This window comes from Amyelois transitella, chromosome 11, assembly GCF_032362555.1.
Source record: "Amyelois transitella isolate CPQ chromosome 11, ilAmyTran1.1, whole genome shotgun sequence".
NCBI lineage: Eukaryota > Metazoa > Arthropoda > Insecta > Lepidoptera > Pyralidae > Amyelois > Amyelois transitella.
Genome location: NC_083514.1, coordinates 3,298,930 through 3,320,890, shown reverse-complemented (window position 1 = coordinate 3,320,890; position 21,961 = coordinate 3,298,930). Strand labels below are relative to the sequence as shown.

The 21,961-nt window shown below is 36.7% G+C and overlaps 3 protein-coding genes across 8 annotated transcripts in view; 2 read left to right on the top strand and 1 right to left on the bottom strand.

Annotated features, from left to right (window-relative positions):
• The first annotated feature begins 3,656 nt into the window (after positions 1-3,656).
• On the top strand, positions 3,657-6,274 carry LOC106134946 (protein TsetseEP). Of its 4 annotated transcripts, none has more exons than XM_060946592.1 (4): positions 3,657-3,793; positions 4,926-5,140; positions 5,314-5,372; positions 5,445-6,274. In XM_060946592.1, the coding sequence occupies exons 1-4, from the start codon at positions 3,787-3,789 to the stop codon at positions 6,112-6,114; spliced, it is 951 nt and encodes a 316-aa protein (XP_060802575.1). In that variant the 5' UTR covers positions 3,657-3,786; the 3' UTR covers positions 6,115-6,274. The 4 variants fall into 4 exon arrangements, with proteins under 4 accessions (XP_060802575.1, XP_060802574.1, XP_013190552.2 ...); XM_060946591.1 differs by having other exon boundaries at positions 5,403-6,274; XM_013335098.2 differs by having other exon boundaries at positions 5,314-6,274.
• A 313-nt stretch (positions 6,275-6,587) lies between these two features.
• LOC106134985 (supervillin) overlaps positions 6,588-21,961 on the bottom strand; it is a 158,041-nt gene continuing 142,667 nt past the window's right edge. For all 3 annotated transcript variants that reach the window (XM_013335139.2, XM_013335142.2, XM_013335141.2), the window contains 9 exons: positions 20,006-20,171; positions 19,274-19,425; positions 18,654-18,814; positions 17,901-18,013; positions 15,818-17,496; positions 14,818-14,916; positions 10,649-10,845; positions 9,740-9,901; positions 6,588-8,954 (listed from right to left, as the gene is read on the bottom strand). In XM_013335139.2, the coding sequence (XP_013190593.2) occupies positions 8,868-8,954; positions 9,740-9,901; positions 10,649-10,845; positions 14,818-14,916; positions 15,818-17,496; positions 17,901-18,013; positions 18,654-18,814; positions 19,274-19,425; positions 20,006-20,171 (2,816 nt within the window). In that variant the 3' untranslated portion in view covers positions 6,588-8,867. The remainder of the gene's footprint in view (positions 8,955-9,739; positions 9,902-10,648; positions 10,846-14,817; positions 14,917-15,817; positions 17,497-17,900; positions 18,014-18,653; positions 18,815-19,273; positions 19,426-20,005; positions 20,172-21,961) is intronic.
• On the top strand, positions 12,261-12,983 carry LOC106134574 (uncharacterized). The gene is made up of 2 exons (XM_013334661.2): positions 12,261-12,478; positions 12,641-12,983. Exons 1-2 carry the CDS (start codon positions 12,267-12,269, stop codon positions 12,864-12,866), a joined length of 438 nt encoding a protein of 145 aa, XP_013190115.2. The 5' UTR covers positions 12,261-12,266; the 3' UTR covers positions 12,867-12,983.

The following is a 21,961-nucleotide window of genomic DNA, read 5'->3' as shown; positions in this document are numbered from 1 at the left end:
CAAATTGCTTATAACGACTATATCTCAAAACCTATTCGTCTGATTTATATACTGTAAATGGCAATTTTAGTCTACATGAAAAGCCGAAAGTAATAAACATATTTATTTGGATAAGGATTAATACTGAATTAAAGAAAATTGGTTTCAAAATAACTTATGTTTATAATGAAAAAATAATCTTAAAAAATGAACATAAAAGTGGTTATTGTAAGTAAACCTTAAGAGATAGATATATGCTCTCGCGGACTTTTTTGTGGCAAAAAATGAGTACTTCACATCTTTAGTACATTGTTTTACTATATCTTTGTTGGTTTGCGCAGCGTTCGCGTGGAAAGCTCGCAGATGGCCGACTCATTCAACTTTCACCTGCATTGTTAACGTTTCCCGTAGGAAATCCGGGATAAAAGCCTATAGCCTTCCTCGATAAATAGACTATCTAACAGTGAAAGAATTATTCAAATCGGTTCAGTAGTTTCTGAGATTAGCGCGTTTAAACAAACAAACAAACAAAACAAACTCTTCAGCTTTATAATATTAGTATAGATTAAATAACTAAATAAGGGACAAAGGTAAGCCAATGTCACATTCGACATCTGTATGAAAACAAAAACATTATTTTTATATCAGAACGATCGGTCAATTAATAAAATTTGGGGTTATAAATTGAAACCTGCTTCAGACCGAAATAATTAACAGAAATTGATTGATAAGATTTTGATTAAGGCAATCGGGAGAAACTCTAGAAAAAAACGTATGTTTTTTTGCAGCAGAATTGCTTTGATGACTAAAAAGGCTTCTTATTTCTCATCAATTTCGATGGTTTACAAATAAAACTAGATTAATTCAGGACATGGTCAAGTATAGCGCAACTCACCAGCAATGTCCAGTATTTCCTTATCATGATAACACATTAAAATGACTGGTCTAGATAAACTTTATCAGATATTGGGTGAATCAATCAATCAGACATTTATTTGAATGAATAAAAAGGTCATTATCAATATTTGTATATCACATCCAGGGACAGGAAGTGGTTAAAAGGAGTGCAAACCGCTGGGTATGGATTTTATAATTCGGCATATGGGTTAAATTTAAAATTATTAAAATTTTGTCCAGCACTGAGGGAGAATTTCCCGAATTAGCAGGAATTCGTTCTGAACGCGAGCTTATTTACGGACGTACTCAAGGACATACATTTTGTCACGTCTTGTACGGGGTGGGCAGAGCATCCACTTAAAATCTGAATGGCCAACTCGATAGCTGACATTCAGATAATACAAGTTTGGTGGTCCATTGCCTATAACAATCTTCACAAATATTTTTTTTTCTTCACTACCAAACATAGATAATTTAGTACCTAGGAAAAAAATACCAAGCAAAGAACCTACGTATTGTACGTACATGAAAAAAATAATTGCCGTTCTTATTTTACCCGTTAAAGTTGGTATTCCAACTAACAACAATATGCATCGAACGTATCTTGATCAAATTAAGGACGTCCTGGTAAAGGGTCAGGTCCAAAGTACCCGAAACCGCCGAGCTTGCATGAAGAGAGTTATGAATGTGGATGAAGCGAAGAAAATATGCAGAGATCGTAGAAAGTGGAAAGAGGTAGTCTCTGCCTACCCCTACGGGAAAGAGGCGTGATTTTATGTATGTATGTAACAATATGCATAGATGATCTATATCATTATCGTAAAATACTTTTTCTTTCATTGATATGTCAAGATATGATCTGATGATGATATGATCGACGTGCAACTGTACTGCTAACTAGAAACATTGCTGCGACACAGGACCTTAATAATTTTATTTAGAATGATCTAGATCAATTCCGCGTGTTTAATTGAAGTGTATTTATTTTAGTTAGTTAGTTTTCTGGAACAATCTCTCTTCGTCTTTGCGTGTTCCAGTTTGCACCCTACGCCACAATTGTTCGGGGCCCTTGGTCCGCCTTTTGGATTTTTCTTTACATTTAGTCGAGTCTTTGGCGCCCTCAGTTCTAAATCCTCTTGCTGGCTTGATAATTTCTTTTTATTAGCTAGAATTTAACTTTATAACTTCTTTCATATACATGTACATTATACCTACAAATAATCACGTCTTTAATCCATACGGGCTACACAGAGCCAACGGTCTCGAAGAACGACTGAAGGATCATGTTCAGCGGTATGACTTACTGGTAGATTGTTCATAAAAACTTCTGACTTATCCCTGTTTCAGTTTAAAGAAATGGAAATAAGTTTGTTTATTTACAAGTTGTAAAAGCAAGTCTTTGCCACGGAGAAATCATTCAATCACAATATCGACAAAAATAGAGCAATCAATGCCTTTTCTAACTTCGCAAATTGCACTTACAAGCGCTCATGCGACATTTTCGAGTTCTTGAGGTTTCTTTAAATATAAAATAGTAAACAACTTGTGGCAGTAATTATTATGAAGTTAATCAACCGTTGAAAAAATGACCTGCATAAAAAGTTTCTCACTTAAATTCAGTTCATAATTACAAATTAAAACTATAAAAACATCTTTTTAATGCATTTTTACACAAGCGAAGCATATACTATGAATGTATATGAGTATATATGAATTGGCATGTGACTACATTACAATTCAGGTACCTATACCTAAAAAAATTGTCCAGCTATTTTAACTTTTCGTGGTAACAGGCTAATGATAAATTCAACAAACTCGTACCTTACTTATTATAAATTTTTATTTTTAGCTTTAAATAAAAAAAAATGTAGTCATTGCACTGTGACTGCGCCTCGTTCTCGAAGGGATTTGCATGGTTTTCAGTCTTTTCAGGGTTAAACCCATGTGTTTCCAAGCCAGGTGATGTGTCACGCCGGGAGGTCATGAAAGCACGCCATTTACGTCAATTTTCCCAACAATAAAATTGATTAGAGAACAATTTGATTACCCCGACTTTTTGACAGATTTTGAAAATGTGGAGAGAACAAAATATGTAAATTAGGAAATGTAGTTTATTACAAAGGTAGTATATAGGTAAATACGTAGTTATATAAAGGATACTGACCTTTTACACCTAAATGCATCTAAATCTATCTAAATGTTATACAAAAGTAAATGTCTGTCCTACTAATAACAATCAATTAATAGATTTTTTTAAGATTACCAATTGACGATATTGCATAAACTTGAATGAAACAAAAATTTTTCTAACAAGGATACCGAACACCGAATAAAATGAAGTGATCAATGTAGAATAGCCGGCCAAATAACGAAATTTGATAAGGCAAAAATAATAATTTGGTTGTTATTCATACAATTAAACTAAAATGTACAAAATACAAATGTCTAGCACAGTAGGTGGACTTAATGCTAGAAATATTGTCTATCAGTTGAATATTGGGTTTGATAGAGAACTGTAAGGTTAAACTAAATAAATAAATACTTACCAGCACAAATAAAAATAGGAAATGTCATTTCCTTAATATTCTTTCTTATCGCTAAATGGCTACGATTCCGATTTGGAGTCTGGTGCCATATATGCCTTACTAAATAATCGTGATTCTTGATGCTCTAGATTAACGAAGTACAACGGTATGACTGGGTTAGAAAACTTTTTCTACCAAATAATCGCAATAGCAAAACAGCACCTTAACTGCGTTCGGTAGACAAGCATCGTGATCTGTCGCATATCTCTGAATATCGAGAGGCATTATCTTCCTGCGATAGGATGATTTCGATAAAATTGAAGTCTTGCGCAGGCAGACACTACTACTGTTTCAGAACGCGAGGTTACAATACACGGCGGTCGAGATGATCTGTAAGTTTTTCTTTAGATTATTTAGGTTAAGCTAGCTTATTTTACCGATTTCAGTTCTAAATTATTAACAACATCATCTCCATTAATCAACTTTTTTAAGGATTTTTGCTCAGTAACAATTGTTTCACAATATTGGGCTAATAAAAATTTAGAAAAAATTTGAAGAATAAGTTCACGCCTTTCTTCCTTTAAATATCCCATTTTAAGTCTTTCTCCCTTGATTGACGAGAAGTGAAGCATCTAGCAAACACGATATTTTCATGGTTGCTAATAATCTCAGACCTACCTTTATCATCAGTTATTTTTGAAACAAAAGTAAATGTTTTTTCCTAGTGATCATCAATAAGTATTTATGTTGTTAGTACTGACACCTACAGAAAAATATGGCAGGCAGATGCAAATCCTCAGGAAGTGAAGCTAGGGGAACGCTGCTATAAAATCCCAAAATATATTTATAAGCAGTAAAATGCGTTTAGTTTCATATCTCATTTATTAAGCTTGGTCTCTCTCTCTCTCTAATCTTTGCGCATTCTCAGTTGCACGCTCCACCACAGTGCTTCAGGGCCTGCGGTCCTCTTTTTTATCTATTTTAATTTACTGCGCGTTACAAATTCATGAACATTCATAAAAATTTAACGTTTCTGAGATAAGTTCAATATCATTGGCACTTGAATTTATCTTCATTCATTTTGTAACATGTCGGGTAGGTACTAACTGTTGTTATATTTTTATCTGTCCTTAAATTTTTATGATAAAACATCGATGATTGCTACCTATACCTACATTTGTAGCTATGTAAAACTCCACGAATTGTAAAGTTTTCATTATCACCGAGTAAAAAGTTAATCACGATCAAAATTGGGTCTTGAGCGCACACCAAACTCTTCCAGATCGTTTTTCAGCAACCCTTGAACCGTTATTAAGGTTCATTGATCTCCACCTGGCCAAGATTTTCGGATAAGAGTATATGTCTTCTAGCAGAATACACGCAGCCGAAATGTACCTATATTACTATGGTTTTCTGTCTAGTTTCTTACATATTCCAGAAGCTCGAAGTCTCCTGTCTAAGTTGAACTGATGGCGACTGAATTAAAGGAAATATATGTTTTACTTACATCCCGACGTTTTCCAGCAGCCCTAAGGCTCATCTGCCTGGCAGCGGCCCTGTCCGCCACCTCCGCTTTCTCAGTCACCCTGAGACAGAATCCGGAGACACTCTGTAGGGGCCTGGAGAACTTCCTCCGCATTGCCAGTGTGGACAGTTGCGTGCATTACTACCAGTGCTACGCGGGACGGGCGTATCTGATGCAATGTCCCGAGGAAGCCTGGTTTAATGAGGAGGAACAGGTTGGTACTTTATTTTTAGTCACTTTATCGAGTCTTCAAGCTACATTAGGTGAAATTGGAACCTTAAGTTGACAAAGAATGGCAAACAAGTATAGTGTCAAGTTAAGGTCGTGATACAGAACAATCACAAAAGATTGATAGTTGTAACTTATATTTGGATTTCCTTTCCTTAGATTTGTGATAAATCAGAACCACCAGCTGGCTGCTCTTTGGCAGGACCAGAACCAGAACCAGAGCCAGAACCGGAACCAGAGCCTGAACCGGAACCAGAGCCAGAGCCAGAACCGGAACCAGAACCTGAGCCGGAACCAGAGCCAGAGCCAGAACCAGAACCGGAACCGGAGCCAGAAGAACCAGAGTCAATTGACGAAGCAGACGAACCAGAGCCAGAAGGCGAAGGCGAAGGCGAAGGCGAAGACGGTATAGAGGAACTGCCAGAAGAGGACCTTGATTCAGAAGGTGCACAAACTCCAGAAGATTCAAATGAAGATGATGAACCTGAACAAGAGCCCGATGTTCCTGGGGAAGATGGCAGTGATGAGGAAGACGAAAACAGTGAAGAAGATGAAAATGACGAAGGTGAAAATGGCGAAGAAGATGAAAACGACGAAGAAAATGAAAATAATGAGGAAGATGAAAACGACAATGAAAATGAAAATAATGAGGAAGATGAAAACGATAATGAAAATAATGAAGCAGATGGCGACGGAGAAGACGGAAGTTTTGACGACGCGCAAGATTTCGTAGTTAAACTCTTAAACAAACGTGCCAGACAACAAGATGTTAATGAGAACGAAAATAGCGAGGAAATAAGAAAAAAGAGACAGGAAGAGACTGACGTCGGTGAAGACAATGAAACACAAGAAAGTGATGAAGAAACAAATGAAGAAGGTGAAAACGATGATGAAGAATTAGAAAACGTTAGACGTCCTGTTTACAATTCTTACACGCGGCTTGCACGGGCGACAGGTTAAACTGACGCATTCGTAAGCATTCTTAGAGAATGTTTCCTTGAAATGCAGTAGGTAGATGTGTAAAGTAGAATAAATTTATTAAAATAAGTACTGTTAAGATCACTTTGTGCAATTTTGTAAATAATGAGAGATTAAATGGTTTAAGTATGTATGAGAGAAATGTGAATTTTATTTTTTACTTGCCTCTGTTTTAGGAAGTTTTGCAGCTAGTATATGGTAATGAAAGTATGAATGATAAAGGTGCGATACAGTGGGTTGAGGTTCCCATGACCACAACCCAGGATTGATTTGTCAATGTCGCGAAGCGACTCCCGTCTGACCTCTGTGGCCTTATTACACGGAAATCATGCCCAGCTTCGATTAAGTGAAGTGGTATTTCCTATTATTAAGTTCCCACACCACTTGACACAAGGAGAATATCATTTTCAAATAGGTCAATAAATAGAGATATAAATAAAATAAAATGTTAGAAATCAATTTTAGCAATTTATTACATTATTATACAAAATAAATCTCAAATACAATAATAATTATAGTATAGGTATAAGTAACACAACCAAAGCAAAACATTAAACATTGGATTTGAGAAACACGTTTATGTCACGCTAGGCACGCGTAGCTTTCTTCGTAAATGCATCTTAGGACAATACATAAATCATGATTTAGTTACTAATGATGACTTCATCGTTTCCGCTATTCTTGGCAGTAATCCGCTACAATACTGGCAATTTTCCCCGAAGTCAGTTATAGCAATAACGCTAGTTATAAAAAATAAACATCTTAAGTCGTAGGTACAGCGTTAAAGCGGACACGTACATTTTATGAATTTGAATTCAGGCAAGATTTTGAACATGCTAAGGTTAATGAACAATTCCATTAAAAAGATTAACTAAGTTCAGAATTCAAATTCAGAAAAAATGCGTGTTATCGCGTCACAAAATTAAAGTACACGAATTGAGCTTGGTAAAGACTAGCGTCATTTGTCGCGACAATTGAATAGCACCTTCACAAGAACCGCAATGGATTTTGAAAGATCTTAGATGAAAAATTATGAGTATACACACCAATCAGCAATAATTTTCGACTTGTAAAAGGTTAGATGTGTGGGTCACAAAGAAAAACATACGACTTAATTACGTATAAAGGCCAATACGATACGACGGTGTTATACTTATGTATGTACTCATTGCACTCCTCCATGTTCAGTGTGAATTTAGCGATTTTCTCTAAATGAATCATAATATCTTACTATTACTATGTAAAATTGTTTGATAACACAAATTTAAAAAGTCATAGTTTTTGAACTTTAATATCCATGCAGCGTAAATTTAGCGCGGCGACACCCGACGATAGCCCGTACCGTTATTTAGTCAGTCAAAAATGCCTCACGCACTTTAGTAACAAAATGTCAAATTATTAAGTCGTCATTACAAATACGATAACTTCCTAAGAAGCGAAGCCAAAACCGAGGTTACAGTAAGATTATTATATCAAAAGATGGTCCACCTAACGCACAGTATAAAAGATAGCCATGAGTAGATATGTGATGTGTTAAAATATAGTAATCTGTGACGATTACAACAGTATACAAATTTAATTAAGAAACACAAGTCTAGAATAAATTTTGTGAAATCACTCCAAAAACAACAATTTTAAATATTTATCAACGTTTTCCTTTAACAAAACGAGATAATATTTAAAAAAAAATTGATTAATGGATTACATTCAAAGCAAAACTTGTTCTAAACCGATGTCGCAAAACTGAAAGTTTAAAATGTGTATACCATTCCAACCGCCAGAGATGTCTAGCCTACACTAAAGCGTATAATAGTATTATCGAAGTATGTTTGTATATCTAGCGGTATTATAAAAGTTAACCGTACTTTGACCAGATACATTGCCTACAAAACATTTCCTTCCAACGGTATAATGCGCCGGGCGTATACGTTAGACAGAAGTCACGGCACATCAATACACATTACAACATAATAAAATCGAAAAATATCACCACATTATCATTGCAATTTTGTCATATCCATGCTGGCAAACTCGTTCTCCACAAAAAGGACTTTAAAATCACTACAAATTAAAACAAATTTAGGAAATAGACGAGAGTCATATGAAAATAAATAAATACAAGTAAAACAACTATTTACAGTAAGTCGGCCACGCAACGGATTCGACAAATAACAATACAATTCCAACATACAAATCCATATTATCAAACTACAATATATACTAATGCGGTTACATGAAAATATCACGAGAGCGAATACACATAGTTACGTTCCGTTAGTACAAAACTGTTTCACTATTGAATTTAAAGCGTGCATTTTATATTAATATATCAAATCCTTCAACGTTTTCAGTAAAAAAAGTACGAAAAAGATGCGGTTGTACAAAATTATGTCCGATTCACGAGTTTTAAATTAAACTAAAGTGACAGGTATTTCTGTCAATGTCAAAATCGATTTGTCATTTACGTAGAAATAATAAAGTTAATTAGAAATATTAACACAAATTTCAGATACCTATTTTTTGCACTACACTAGTCTTAACATGACGACGGCCGCAACAAATCATCGACAAAAAAAAATGTGCATGTCAAAACCTGTATAATTTCAAACATTTACCCAAATACCTGTCACTTAAAATCTATTTAAAAACTCGAGTTAGAACAGCTTGATTATGGTATATCACCCGGATTTCCTTCCCGAGAACTTAGAATACAGTTTAGAATGGAGGCAGCGCGGTCAAAAGAGACCAACATCCTTCTTCAGGTTCGTCTGCTTCCACGCGGGGAGTCCTGAGAACTCTTCTTTGGTCATACCGAAAGCCTCCTGCGAGAGATAATTCGATTAGTTTTAGCTCCCTTAATGGGAATTGAAATAGAATGTCTTTTTTCGATAATGATGAAAAAAGTTCTTGTTTCAAAATTGCTATTCTGATAACCCACCACCATTACCGTAATCCATATATATACAAATATTTATAAGACAAACGTCTATCTATGCATTTAAAACTGATGGTAGTGGTCTTTACTGTAGGGCAAAAAGAAGTTGAAACTCGTACACGGCAAAGGGAATGCCATTTTTACCATATTATGCAACCAAATTCAATATCAAATACGTACCAAAAAGTCTGTAGCAGGAAGGTTCTTTTTTTAATGGTGTGGATCCACATGATTTGGCAGTGGCCTCTGAAGGGCTGTTAGTGGTAGTACAGCATCACAACTGAAGTGACGAGACCACTTATTTTATGACATTAGGCGACTGAATCTAATATAAATTCTTACCAAGAAGTCAGCAGCAGATAGGTGCCTTTCTAAATGGTGTGGATCGACGGGATCAGGTAGTGGCCTCCTCTGAAGGTCTGCTAGAGGCAGTACAGCATCACAACTGGTGAGACGAGACCGCTCATTTTATGACATTAGGCGACTGAATCTAATATAAATTCTTACCAAGAAGTCAGCAGCAGATAGGTGCCTTTCTAAATGGTGTGGATCGACGGGATCAGGTAGTGGCCTCCTCTGAAGGTCTGCTAGAGGCAGTACAGCATCACAACTGGTGAGACGAGACCGCACATTTTATGACATTAGGCGACTGAATCTAATATAAATTTTTACCAAGAAGTCAGCAGCAGATAGGTGCCTTTCTAAATGGTGTGGGTCGACGTGATCAGGTAGTGGCCTCCTCTGAAGTGCTGCTAGAGGCAGTACAGCATCACAGCTGGAGAGACGAGACAATTCGCACGCGCCGGACAGGATCTCGCCCGCTTTGTACCCGTGCTGCAATTTACAGTGCTATAAGCGTGCGTATTGGTACAGTGATAAAGCAGTGGATTTCATATCTTATTACCAAGGTACAAGGTTAATTTTTCAGTTTTCTAAATAATTTTGAAGGCGAAAATATATATAGGTATATAGTTATCTTCATATAATTGATTAGGTACGCAGAATCTTAACATTTGCCAGTCACAGACTGTGGAGGTCAGACTGAAGTCGCTTCGTTGTAAAAATCCGACTTATCCTAGTCAAAAGCGCAAAAGTGAGGTTTACTAAAATTATCACCAGAAGTAAGAATAAGGCTTCTCATTCGATGGTTTCACTATTACGTTACAAAGAATATGAATTTAAAGATATATATAAGATTAAGTAGATACCAATCAAAGAAAAATATATTTATACATTTTTGAAGAAATCGTTGATATGGTAATCCGCTTTTTCTTATGTATGACGGACGAATGAAACTAACGTTTACTGAATCTTGTATACAAGTTTATACCAAACCAATTGATTATACAATATTTACATATTCCTTCACCATCCAAAAGTGAATTTAAATTCAATGTCATTTTGTTGACACTGACCCGAGTCTCGGATGTCTATCTATTAGTATTTATTACAAGAGATAGAGAGATCTTTGAGTCAGAATCTCGTAACCCAAATCTCGTACCAACTTTGATGCAATCGATTGTCCTTTATTTACTTATCTGCCACCATTACCAAATATTTCTATAATCACAAGTGACTTACCGCGATATTAGCCTCAGCGGCTTCGTCGTGCTCGCTCCACGTGTCGAACAGGTCGGTGAAGGCCTGGGGTTCGAGTCCCGCCGCGACCACCCTCACGTCTCCCCGCCCGCCGCGGCCGCTGCAACAGTTGTAGGCCTCCGCCGTTCTTAGGGCCGCCACTCGCATCGCTTGCCAACGGGCCGCGAAGGCGCCTACACCTGTTAATAAAATACATACATACATACAAATCATCACGTCTATCTAGACAGAGCCAACAGTCTTGAAAAGACTGAAAGGCCACGTTCAGCTGTTTGGCTTTTTGATAGAATTGAGATTCTAAATATTCTATATATATTATTTTAGATTTGATAATAAAATGTTCATTATAATCATTTATTCTTTGATTATTGGTTACAATATAGGTCTTAATTAGTTACCTATGTACAGTTTTTGTGAACCCATATTCTACCTCATAAGGCGTCGGAATTATGTACATATATTTTAATAAGCAGCGTGTAAAGGTTCTGCTTAATAATGATCATTTTGTCAATATTTCAATGTCAAATAAGAATAAAAGCTACATTTATTACACATTTTAATTAATAGGGAAGATGCAAATATGATATTTATGAAAATTTTACGTATAAAATGTTAAAAAAATATAAAAGAAGAACTTCTTCAACGTTTTTATTTTAAATTATGTTGATTTTTAGCAATTATTACGAATTAAAATTACGTTAAACGAAACGCATTTCAAAACACCAATCAGCGTTCAGTGACGTCACTCGTGCTGTGTCAACTTTTAGAAGTTAACTTTGCGATTAATAGGCAGTAGTGCTATATTTACGTATTATTTACGTTTTTAATAAAAATGGATGTTAGATTTAATAAAACAGACTCCAAAAATTTACCAAAAAAAAATTTTTTGTCGTGAGTGCAGAGTTTTCAAGTGTAGAAATGAAAGGCACTAAATTAGTACGGTATGCATGAATGTTTTTAAACGTTGTTTGCATTTTATTCAGCAATTTCTAAACATAGCAGTTATAATTTAGCTCAACGAGAGAATCTTACGGCGATAACGCAATCGGTTATGTGCAAATTAAAAGAGATGGAGATGGATTAATTATGTACAGTGAAAAGTCGAGTTACTCCAGAGCACAAAGTACGAAAAGAAGGTTATCGTGTGTTACAGCTTTAATAAATGAAGCACAAAGCTTAGTTCTGTCCTGCCAATGCGAAGATTGTGCAGCTTCTGCAGGTCAAGTATTACGACATTAATGAATAATTAAACTGTTCAAAAAGAAGATTATTTTAAATGCTATGAGGTATTTATTATCATGACTAAAACTTTATCATATACAGGTGGGTGCAAGCATGCTGCTGCACTATTGCTATGGTGCACAGAAGGTCTGAGCAGCCTCCAATTACGTCCGTCACATGCTATTTGAAGAAGTCGAAATTATCTACATGTGCTTCTGGAAAATCTGTCATAAAAGCCAAAGAAATGGGTCAAGTTTCAGTCAATCACAGTTTCTCTCAAGTAAGCAGCTTTTTTATTTAAAGAGATTGAAAAGAAGTTAAATGTGTGTTACAATAATAACTGCATATTTTTAGGTGGATATTTTAAAAGAATTTGTAGATGCTGTCAATAAAAAAGATTGTCGGGGAAGTATTCTTCGCTACTTTCAATAAGACAAGCATTCATAAGGTGTGTTCAAGCTTGATTGGAAAGTTGGACTCTCCAGAATCATTTCTTGAAGCATTATCAAAGCAAATGACCACTGATAATATAAATATGGTATTTTCCACCACCAACCATCAAAGTGATTCACCAATGTGGTTTGAGTTGAGGTAAGTAGTAAGACTTCTAGCTTAGTTTTGTTTATTGTATTTATCACTAAAATACCATGAATAAAAAAAATATTTTGACAAAATAAACTCATTATCATACTCACATAACATAAACTTGATTGGCATATTAGCTGTATATAAGTTTATTTTTCTATTTTACAGGTACGGCAGAATTACTGGCTCAACTCTTTATGAAGCCGCTCACTGTAGAACTATAAATGGTTCCCTTCTGAACGCAATTATGGGAGAACATTCAAATTTTACTTCCATTGCGATGAGTAGAGGGAAAATATTAGAAAAAAAAGTTCTCAAAGTAGTAAGCAAGAAAGAAAAGGTAAGTTCGGTGGTTTTTGTTTGTTTGAATATTATGAATAAAAGAAATTTGTAATGTTTGGTTCAAGGCTTTTGTAGTACATAATTCATATTTTTGTTTCTGCAATTCAGATTGAAATTGAAGAAGCTGGACTACTTCTTAATGCCGAGTATCCTATTTTTGGAGCAACACCTGATGGGCTTACTGAAAATTATACAATAGAAGTCAAATATCCTTCAACCGAAGCTTGCTTACTTAAGCATACTTTCCTATGTGAAATACAATAAAATAACACCAAAATGTTGTGTGCCATATGATAACAGCATTGTATCTGTAATGAATATTGCAATGAAATTCTGGATAGATGCTGTATTTCCGAAATTAAAAGATATATATAATATATAAGCACATTTTTTTGTTTTTCAAATATTTCATAAATTTATTAAATAAAACTATGCTTCGAAAATATTGTTTTTTATTCAATTTTAATTAAAGGTGATTAACAAGTGCACAACAAATGATTATACTATAGTCTCTTTGGGGTATGAGAAAATGATCTACACAGGCATTTAGAAACTTTGTTAAAGTAGATGGACACATAGGCACAAAACATGAGTCAACACGACTTTTTATCCGAATTTTTTCGGTATTATGTCTTGTGATCACTTGATGTGGATGGATATTCCATTTTAAATTATTACAAAAAACTTAGTGGAAAGTCGAGAAAATTTATGATAATCAACCAGTGTTTCCACTATTAAAATTTCCTTTCCCATGCCTCAATTCCGATTTCCCCTTTTCAGAACTTTTTTCCCCTCAAAAATTATTTTGCTGTAGTTTTGGCACTTTTGTTGTAACTAAAAGTTTAATTTTTAAATATATTTTTTATAAATATATACGGGACAAATTACACTGATTGAGTTAACCTCGAAGTAAGTTCGAGACTGTGTTACGAGATACTAACTCAACGATACTTTGTATATTTTATAATAAAACCCAAACCAATCAGAAAAAGTTCTTTTCTCATCATTGACCGGGATTCGAACCCGGGACCTCTGGTGTCACAGACAAGCGTACTACCGCTGCGCCAAAGAGGCCGTCGATATAATTTTATATATAATAAAAATTAATATATGATTACCTAAAATTTCCCCTATTATAGTATTTCCCCTTTTTCTTCCCCTCTGGACCCTGATTACCCCTTAAAAGGGGAATTTCCCCTCATTGTGGAAACACTGTAATCAACGAAGGCAAGCACGACCAGTGTCAGACACGTGTGACGTCATTGGAAGTGTAGGTCCGTTTTGGCGCGAAAATTTAAACGATCAGTTTAAAGCCGCATTTTTTTACGATAAATTAGATTGTTTTAATTTTTTTAATATGTTAAGACCTATTGTACATGGAATTCTTTAAAATGAAATCAAAACTAAAATTATTGCATGTTCCCTATTGTAGCATGCACAATCTTGGGATCTTAAGCAAAGAACTTGCAATTTGGTATCTCTTGATCTCAATACCATCATTAAGCCCCTCCACTCACAGATTCCTTCAAGTCACATCTATTACAAGACACTGTAAGCTTATGCCACTTCTTTGTTAAGCCTGTAACTACTGTTGTGAACTGTGAACTACTGTTTTGTAACCTGTGGCTCTTGCACTATGACTCCGTTAACTGTGTCTTTCAAGTCGCATCTATTAGACTGCCGTGTTATAACTAAAATGCCGTTATCTGACATCAGGATTTACACCTTTTTTACCAGTAAAATAAGATAAAAAAAATCTCTATCGATCTGTATATACGACTTTTTGGTACCTTTAAGTCATAAATAGGCGTTCTCATTGATGAATGGCATCAGTTTAAATTTTTACCGCAGTTTTTGACGTTTTACTTAAAACAAGGATTTGGCAGACAACGGCATTTTAGTTATACCAGGGCCGTAGGTACAAGGCACTATAAGGCTTATGCTACATCTTTGTTAAGCTGTGGCTCTTGCTGTATAAAGTCGTTATACATGTGTATCCTCACCAGCGTTCCTGTCCGCGGGCTCCAGCTCGCCGTCCGCGGCGCGCGGCCACCAGCCCTGCCACACCCACACCTGAGCGCCGTCGTCCAGCAGGAACAGAGCTGAAGACGAACGATTGGTTAATTGCAGCTTCGTATTTGTACATACATACATAGAAAGAAAGAAAAATATTTTATTTGATATCACAAACTTAACTATACTAAGTAACATACATAAAATCACGCCTCTTTCCCGGAGTGGTAGGCAGAGACTACCTCTTTCCACTTACACGATCTCTGCATACTTCCTTCGCTTCATCCACATTCATAACTTTTTTCTCTCTCTCTCTTCACATTCGCTTCATATTTGTACAGGAAATAAATATACTGCCGTGTGGTTCCCGGCACCAATACAAAAAGAGAATAGGACCACTCCATCTCTTTTCCATGGATGTCGTAAAAGGCGACTAAGGGATAGGCTTACAAACTTGGGATTCTTCTTGTAGGCAATGGGCTAGCAACCTGTCACTATTTGAATCTCAATTCTATCATTAAGCCAAATAGCTGAAGGTGGCCATTCAGTCTTTTCAAGACTGTTGGCTGTGTCTACCCCGCAAGGGATATAGACGTGACCATATGTATGTATGTAAATAAATATATTTTATTTTCAACATATTATATTTACTATGGACATTGGCAACCTTGTCACACGAATAAAAATGTATTTCAAAGAGCGAGAACCACAAAAACTAGTCAGTTCACAATTATAGTTTAAAATTGATTCAAATATTCACTTACAAAAGGTTCAATATGTCAAACATAACTTATGAAGCTCCTCCATAAGTTGAATGGGAACTTCTTTTAACAATGTAACTTTGCATGTGAACGTATAAACTAAGACAACGCAATTTCGACTTTGAAATGCAATTTGGAACGGCAAAATGTGCAATCTACTTCAGTTTTCTTTGTAAAATAACTCAGTATGTAAATAAGATTTATTCAGAAAATTAAGAAAAAAGCCTACCTGGTTGTGAGGCGGAATATAGCTCTTTCTGATCGAACGGGAACGGCGTCACCAGGTGTTCGTGTCTCAACGGCGACAGCACTTCATTGGCCTCGAACTGACCTCCTAAATCTGTGAAGTGGAACAACCTCGGAGTCCCATCCCCACCGCTCTCCCTCCCCCCACTCAACACAGAGTTATAGTGCTGCTTGTTGGCCACGCCCAACGCATCCAACACCTCTTTAGGCTCCTCCCCTTCTTTCACTTCAGTAATCTTAACATCTCTCACATTCCCCCCAAATAAGTACCCCGAATTGCGAGCGATCAACTTATTCGCCAATTCTATCGCAATGTTCTTCGTGTGCTTCAAACTGCGAACTCCGTGCCAGATGTATAGACAACCTTTTTCAGTATCGACCAAAAGTAGCGATCCACGGCTGCGTAGCTGCCGAACGGAGCATGGAACTTGGAGTAGATAAGCTTCGTTGGATAGGTTCCCGCGCGTCACGAACAATCTGAATCTACTTTTGTCCGTATCCTTCTTCCCTTGGTGAATGATTAAATTTCCTTGGAAGAGGTTGAGGAATGCCGGTGGTTCGTTTCCTTGAGCCACTCTGACTTGAGGGCCTTTCTCTCTGTCTAATTCCACGGTCAACAAAGCCGCCGCCCCTTTCTCGTTAGAGCTAGCATCCCGACCTTGCCAGCAGAAATACGCGCAGCGATCGCGACCGGTTATATTGTGTTTAGACGGCTTTCCGTTCAATTCCCGACCGGTAACTGTGATCTGGTACTCCCACCTGATGATATAACTGTCACCAGAGAAAAACTCCCCGATTTCGGCATCATTCTCAACTTTTTGATAATCATATTCCTGTATCACCCATTTGCAAACCGACTTCGTTTTGATGTCGTAATGTCTCATTTCATCTTTGTCGTAATATTGCGTGCCGCGGCCGATGTGAGAACCTTCTAGAATGAGATCAGGGTCCTGGTATTCATTCGACCACATCTCCTCCGCATCGCACGGCGTTATTTCGACACTGTTCGTTTTATTCTCCTGCGGCTTTACTTTTATCACTCGAGAATAATCCGGCCAGTCTAAGAATTTTTCTTTGAACAGGATAGTTTCCATATGCTGCGTCACTTTGGATAGAATGGCCCATTCGGGGCGGGTTTTTTGTGTTTTTTCGGCAGAATTGGATTCCTCTCTCGCGCCTTGGTAGAAAGCGGCATTTAGGGGGTTAATATGGCATTCTTCGTAATTGTAACCTTCATCGAATAACTCCTGAGCCAATTGCGCGGCTCGTCTACGGCTTTCGAGCGGTACATTCTTTCCGTACCAAATATACATTTCTGAACCAAAATCGAACACGATTGTTTTCGATTGATTCAGCATTGCTATCTTTGGCATTTGACCCCAATAGTCTTTGATGGGCACCAATTCATCGTCCATTACTTCGTAACACATGTTAGTTTGTATGATACAAGATTCGTAAATCTCGTCTTCGTCTGCGTTCCCTGTTTCTACCGGTTTGTAGTCTTCGACGCCGTCTGCGAGGCCGAGCAGTGACCAGAATTGGTTCCAGTGCTTGTTGGAGTAATTTTTGGCGTGTTCGTCGATTTTGATGACGCCGGTGGAATTCTTGCAGCCGAGGTCCTTCGTGTTGTGGATGTGATTCACGATGTCTGTGCTGCGGTTCCTGAAAAGATAAAAGCATAGTTATGTGGTAAGGTATGTAAAAAAAAATATGTAAAAAGTAATCGGATCTTGGTGTGATGGACGCTATTTTTCTCGTTGCTTTATTAAATCTCTCCAATCGTCAAGTCGGCAAAAAAAATTATTTTATTTGATTCCTCTCTCTTTTCCTGTATATAATAAAATAATCAACGTGTATATATTTATTACTTATATATTATATACTACAAAGTCGACACATAAGACGTAAACTATTGACACTTGTATTTCAGGATAACCAGGTAAAAATAACCTAAACCTAAACTTACAACAACAAAACAATTCTTTCATCATCGAAAGATCAAATTTCCTTACCCATTTGTTATTTATTTACTTTATTTGGTAAATAAAAAAAACAAATCTCCTTACCTCTCGATAACGTTGGCATAGAATCCCATATAGAGGAACACTTGATCTGGAGTAATGAGTATGAAGCAATCGCCGCGGTTCACGCTAGTGTAAACAGGCTCCACCAGCCGTGTCTGTCGACAATAATATTCAAGCAATAAATATTTGTTCAAAAGAATAGGAAAGTTCAACATACAATTTTATACATACATACATATGGTCACGTCTATATCCCTTGCGGAGTAGACAGAGCCATCAGTCTTGAAAAGATTAATTTACAAAATAAATGATATCAGTATTGAGTACAAATATTGAGGATTTAATTTGCTCAAAACATGGTAAGTGCAAAGATGTTCATAAGATAATAAAAGAGTGACGTTTTACCACATTCACACATACCTACATATAATCACGTCTTTATTCCTTGTGGGGTAGACAGATCCAAGAGTCTCGAAAAGACTGATAGGCAATGTTTAGCTGTTTGGCTTAATGAAAGAGTTGAGATTCAAATAGTGACAGGTTGCTTAGCACAACGCCTATAAAAAGTATTCCAAATGTATGAGCCTATCCCTTAGTCGCCTTTTACAACATACATGGGAAAGAGATGGAGTGGTCCTTTTATTTTCCTACTAGTGCCGGGAACTACATTCGTACCACATTTTATTCCGCAGTTACATACGTTTATACTCAATTCGTTCACAAGTTATCGAAATAATTGTACTAGTTTGGGATGATGATTAAGTAGTATGAGTATATGTTTTTATCCATACAGACCTGAACTCTTCGCCTTCCTTTGACATGCAACAACATGACTGGTTTAGTTCCATGTGCGGGCACATTCGTCGCTGAAGCGCTTCTCAGCGCTACATTGGAGAAGTCCTCTTTGCTGGCGAGCGCTGCAAGCGCTTCGGCTGCGAGGCCGCAGTTTGCCGTAACTGGAATTTTTTAAATTTCGAATTAATTTGATCCTTTCTTTTATTTTGTTAGTGAGAATAGATGTTATGAATGCGTATTATTTCTTTAAGCATGGATGGGCAGTATTAATTTTTTTTATTGAAAGTTTGTGTCGCACATATTTATAGTTTGTCTTGGATTATGATTGTTTGTTAAGAAGCTTTGTTCAATCAGGCCCTTTTATCACTCTCCTAAAAGAATTCTTCTTTTGTCCAATAATATGAATTTGCTTTCTTGTGATGTCCAAAATAATTTCGATTTACATAAATTGACAACAAAACATTAGGTCGTTGTAATACAGGTTATAGTTAAAGGCAGGAACGATCAATACAAACATAAATACATATAATCACGTCCCCATCCTTCACGGGGTAGACAGAGCACATAAAAAGCACTATCACACGCACATCGAATACAACAAAGCGTAAATAGTAACTCACCCTTCTCCTTGAGCATCTGATCGCGTATAGTGTTGGGCTGCGCGAGGTACTCCTCTCGGATGTCCGTTCTCGCCGCCAGAGCGCGCAGCGGGTTGCGGGAACCAGCTACGCGACGCTCGCGCTTGGCGCGGCGGGCCCATTCACTCGACAGGCTGGAAAAAATGCATGTGTAAGGTTAATATACATACTAAACACATATAGTTTTTCATGTTTCGTCTGATTAGAAACGAGAATTTTTAAGGTGGTTAAACATTTTTCGAAAGTCTTAAAAGATGGAGATGTTAGGAGGACCTACCTACCCGTAATCGCCGAATATGCAATAAAAGAGTAATGAGTGTGGAGGAAGCGGGAGAGATCTGTAAGCAAGTGGAAATCCATAGTCTCTGCCTACACTAACTATATATATATATATATATATATATATATAGTTAGTGTATATATATATATATATATATAGTTAGTGTATATATATATATATTTGAAAATCCTAAAAGGATCGAAGTCGTAAGCACTTAGCCTAGATCGACCTTGATTAGTTGCAACAAACTTAGCTGGCGGCATCAATTCTGATTTTCTTCAGTGCGTGTATAAAAGTGTCGACTTGAAAAAATCTTTCTCTTTTTATATCTACCGTCGTCGTCACGTGCATGCGGTTTGTAGCCTTAGCCGTTACACTTCAAAGCCCGGAGTCCAAATCATTTTGAAAAATACTGTGAAAAGTAGTTTACTCACAGATGCCGTGAACCGCTGTCAATAGCGTCCAAGTCGACATCACCCGCGTCGGCAGTCTTGTCCTGCTGCTGTAATGGAGCGAAGAACGCGTGGAAGGTCTCATCATCAGCGCGCGGTACCCTCACCGGACAACCACTCTTCTCTTGCCCAGGTGATACTTCCTCTTCTGGAAGGAAAGTTGAGGAAACTTTTACTATTTTGTCTAATTTACACGCGAATATTAAGGTCACAGCATTAAAGATGCGTTGCGCCAACTTGGCTGTTAAGGCGATACATCATAGATTTTGGGTCATTTTCACTTGGTTTTTTCTCATAAAATATAACTTGCATCGTTTCAATATTTTAGGATATGAAAGTAAATATATTCAATTATATTTGTGGAAGATGAAAACACGATTGGAACAAAAATCCTCGATCAAAAAAATTCAGGAACACAAGTCTAGATTTCGATTATTTATCTCAAACTATAATGATTTAAAATTTGAATTTTGTACCAAATTGAAGATCATTAAAAAATAATAACTTCTGGAAGATGAAATTTCGATTGGATGTTTTGTTTAGACGTAATTAAACTAAATAGATGAAAACAGGAATTAAAATTGTTGCGACAATAGTACTGGACAGTAGAGTGTTGACACTTTATCTCTGTCTCATTCCTACACGACCGGGTGGGATAAAGCGCTGTCCTTTGTAAGCGTGCCTCACTCCGCGGATCACATTCTCGGACGTAGGACCTGTGCCAGTCGCTCCGAGCGTCGTTGAAAAATATTCTGCGAAGTATTTAATTTCCCACATTCATTTTGTTTGAATTTATTTCTGTACATAATTGTCAGCTCAGCTTATTGAATTGTGTCGTTGATCTCTGAATCTTACGCGTCGCTTTTCCGCCGGCCGGGGTGATATTACGTAGGTATTTAGGATCGTGGATTTTGATACTTTTTTTTTTTTTTTGGTACTTTCTGAAATATACCTATTATAGATAGTTTAGGTTAGTTTTTAATACAGTTTTTTTGTTTCGTTTAGTGTAAATAGGTGTATAAATTTACGTCATGATAGCATGTTAAATGTTAGCATGTTAAAAAAAAACCTTGAAAGAGCTTCCCATATGGGACAATTAAGATGGTGGGTACTAATTACACTTACTAATAGATAGACATATAGATGCCTACTGAGATTTTCTCCGCAAACACTGAAGGTGAAAAATATTTCATTTGATACCGGCTTGTGGCGGGGCGGCAGTAGGTAGAAGATAGATAAAACAACAACAAACAACAGCTCCGCCGCCGTCGGTTATACTATCACTAGTTGTGCCCTGGTCTTTGCCTACGGAAACAGTACTTTTTACTGGATGATTGTTCTGTCTTTTTCTATAGGTACTTACTCCTAGGTAACTGTATTATTCAGGGTACCTCCTCAGCTGCAAGACGTCGCAGGGTTTACTTTTCTTCGCTTTCTTCATTTGGCACGATCACAATCATTATCTCATTATTTGATTGTTATTAATTTTTAGGAAAAATAAATTGTCTCCGATATCGTCGTTGACAATGTCCAGACAGAGAAGTGCGGATGGTGTGGAGTCGACAGTTGATATTTTATGGACATAGATAGTCATGGCATTATTCCGACGCCGACATCAACGACAACCCAAGATAGAAAACCATATATAGAAAACCATAGCATATTACCTTTGATTGAACGAAATCGAATAAGTAATTACGAGTAGTTTTTTTAAAACCATTACAAACTTATTCATTTTATACAAAATTTTTGCATACATCCGCAACTATATCATTGCTTATAATGTAATTTAATATATGTATGTTTTTTTGTAAAATTATTTTATTGTATCAAAAACAATAAAATATTCTGATGCGGACTCCATTGCATTCGCAAACTTTATTCTGGTTACGTGAGGTCGCGCGCCAGCGGCTACGGTGCGGCGGCGATCTAGCGGGG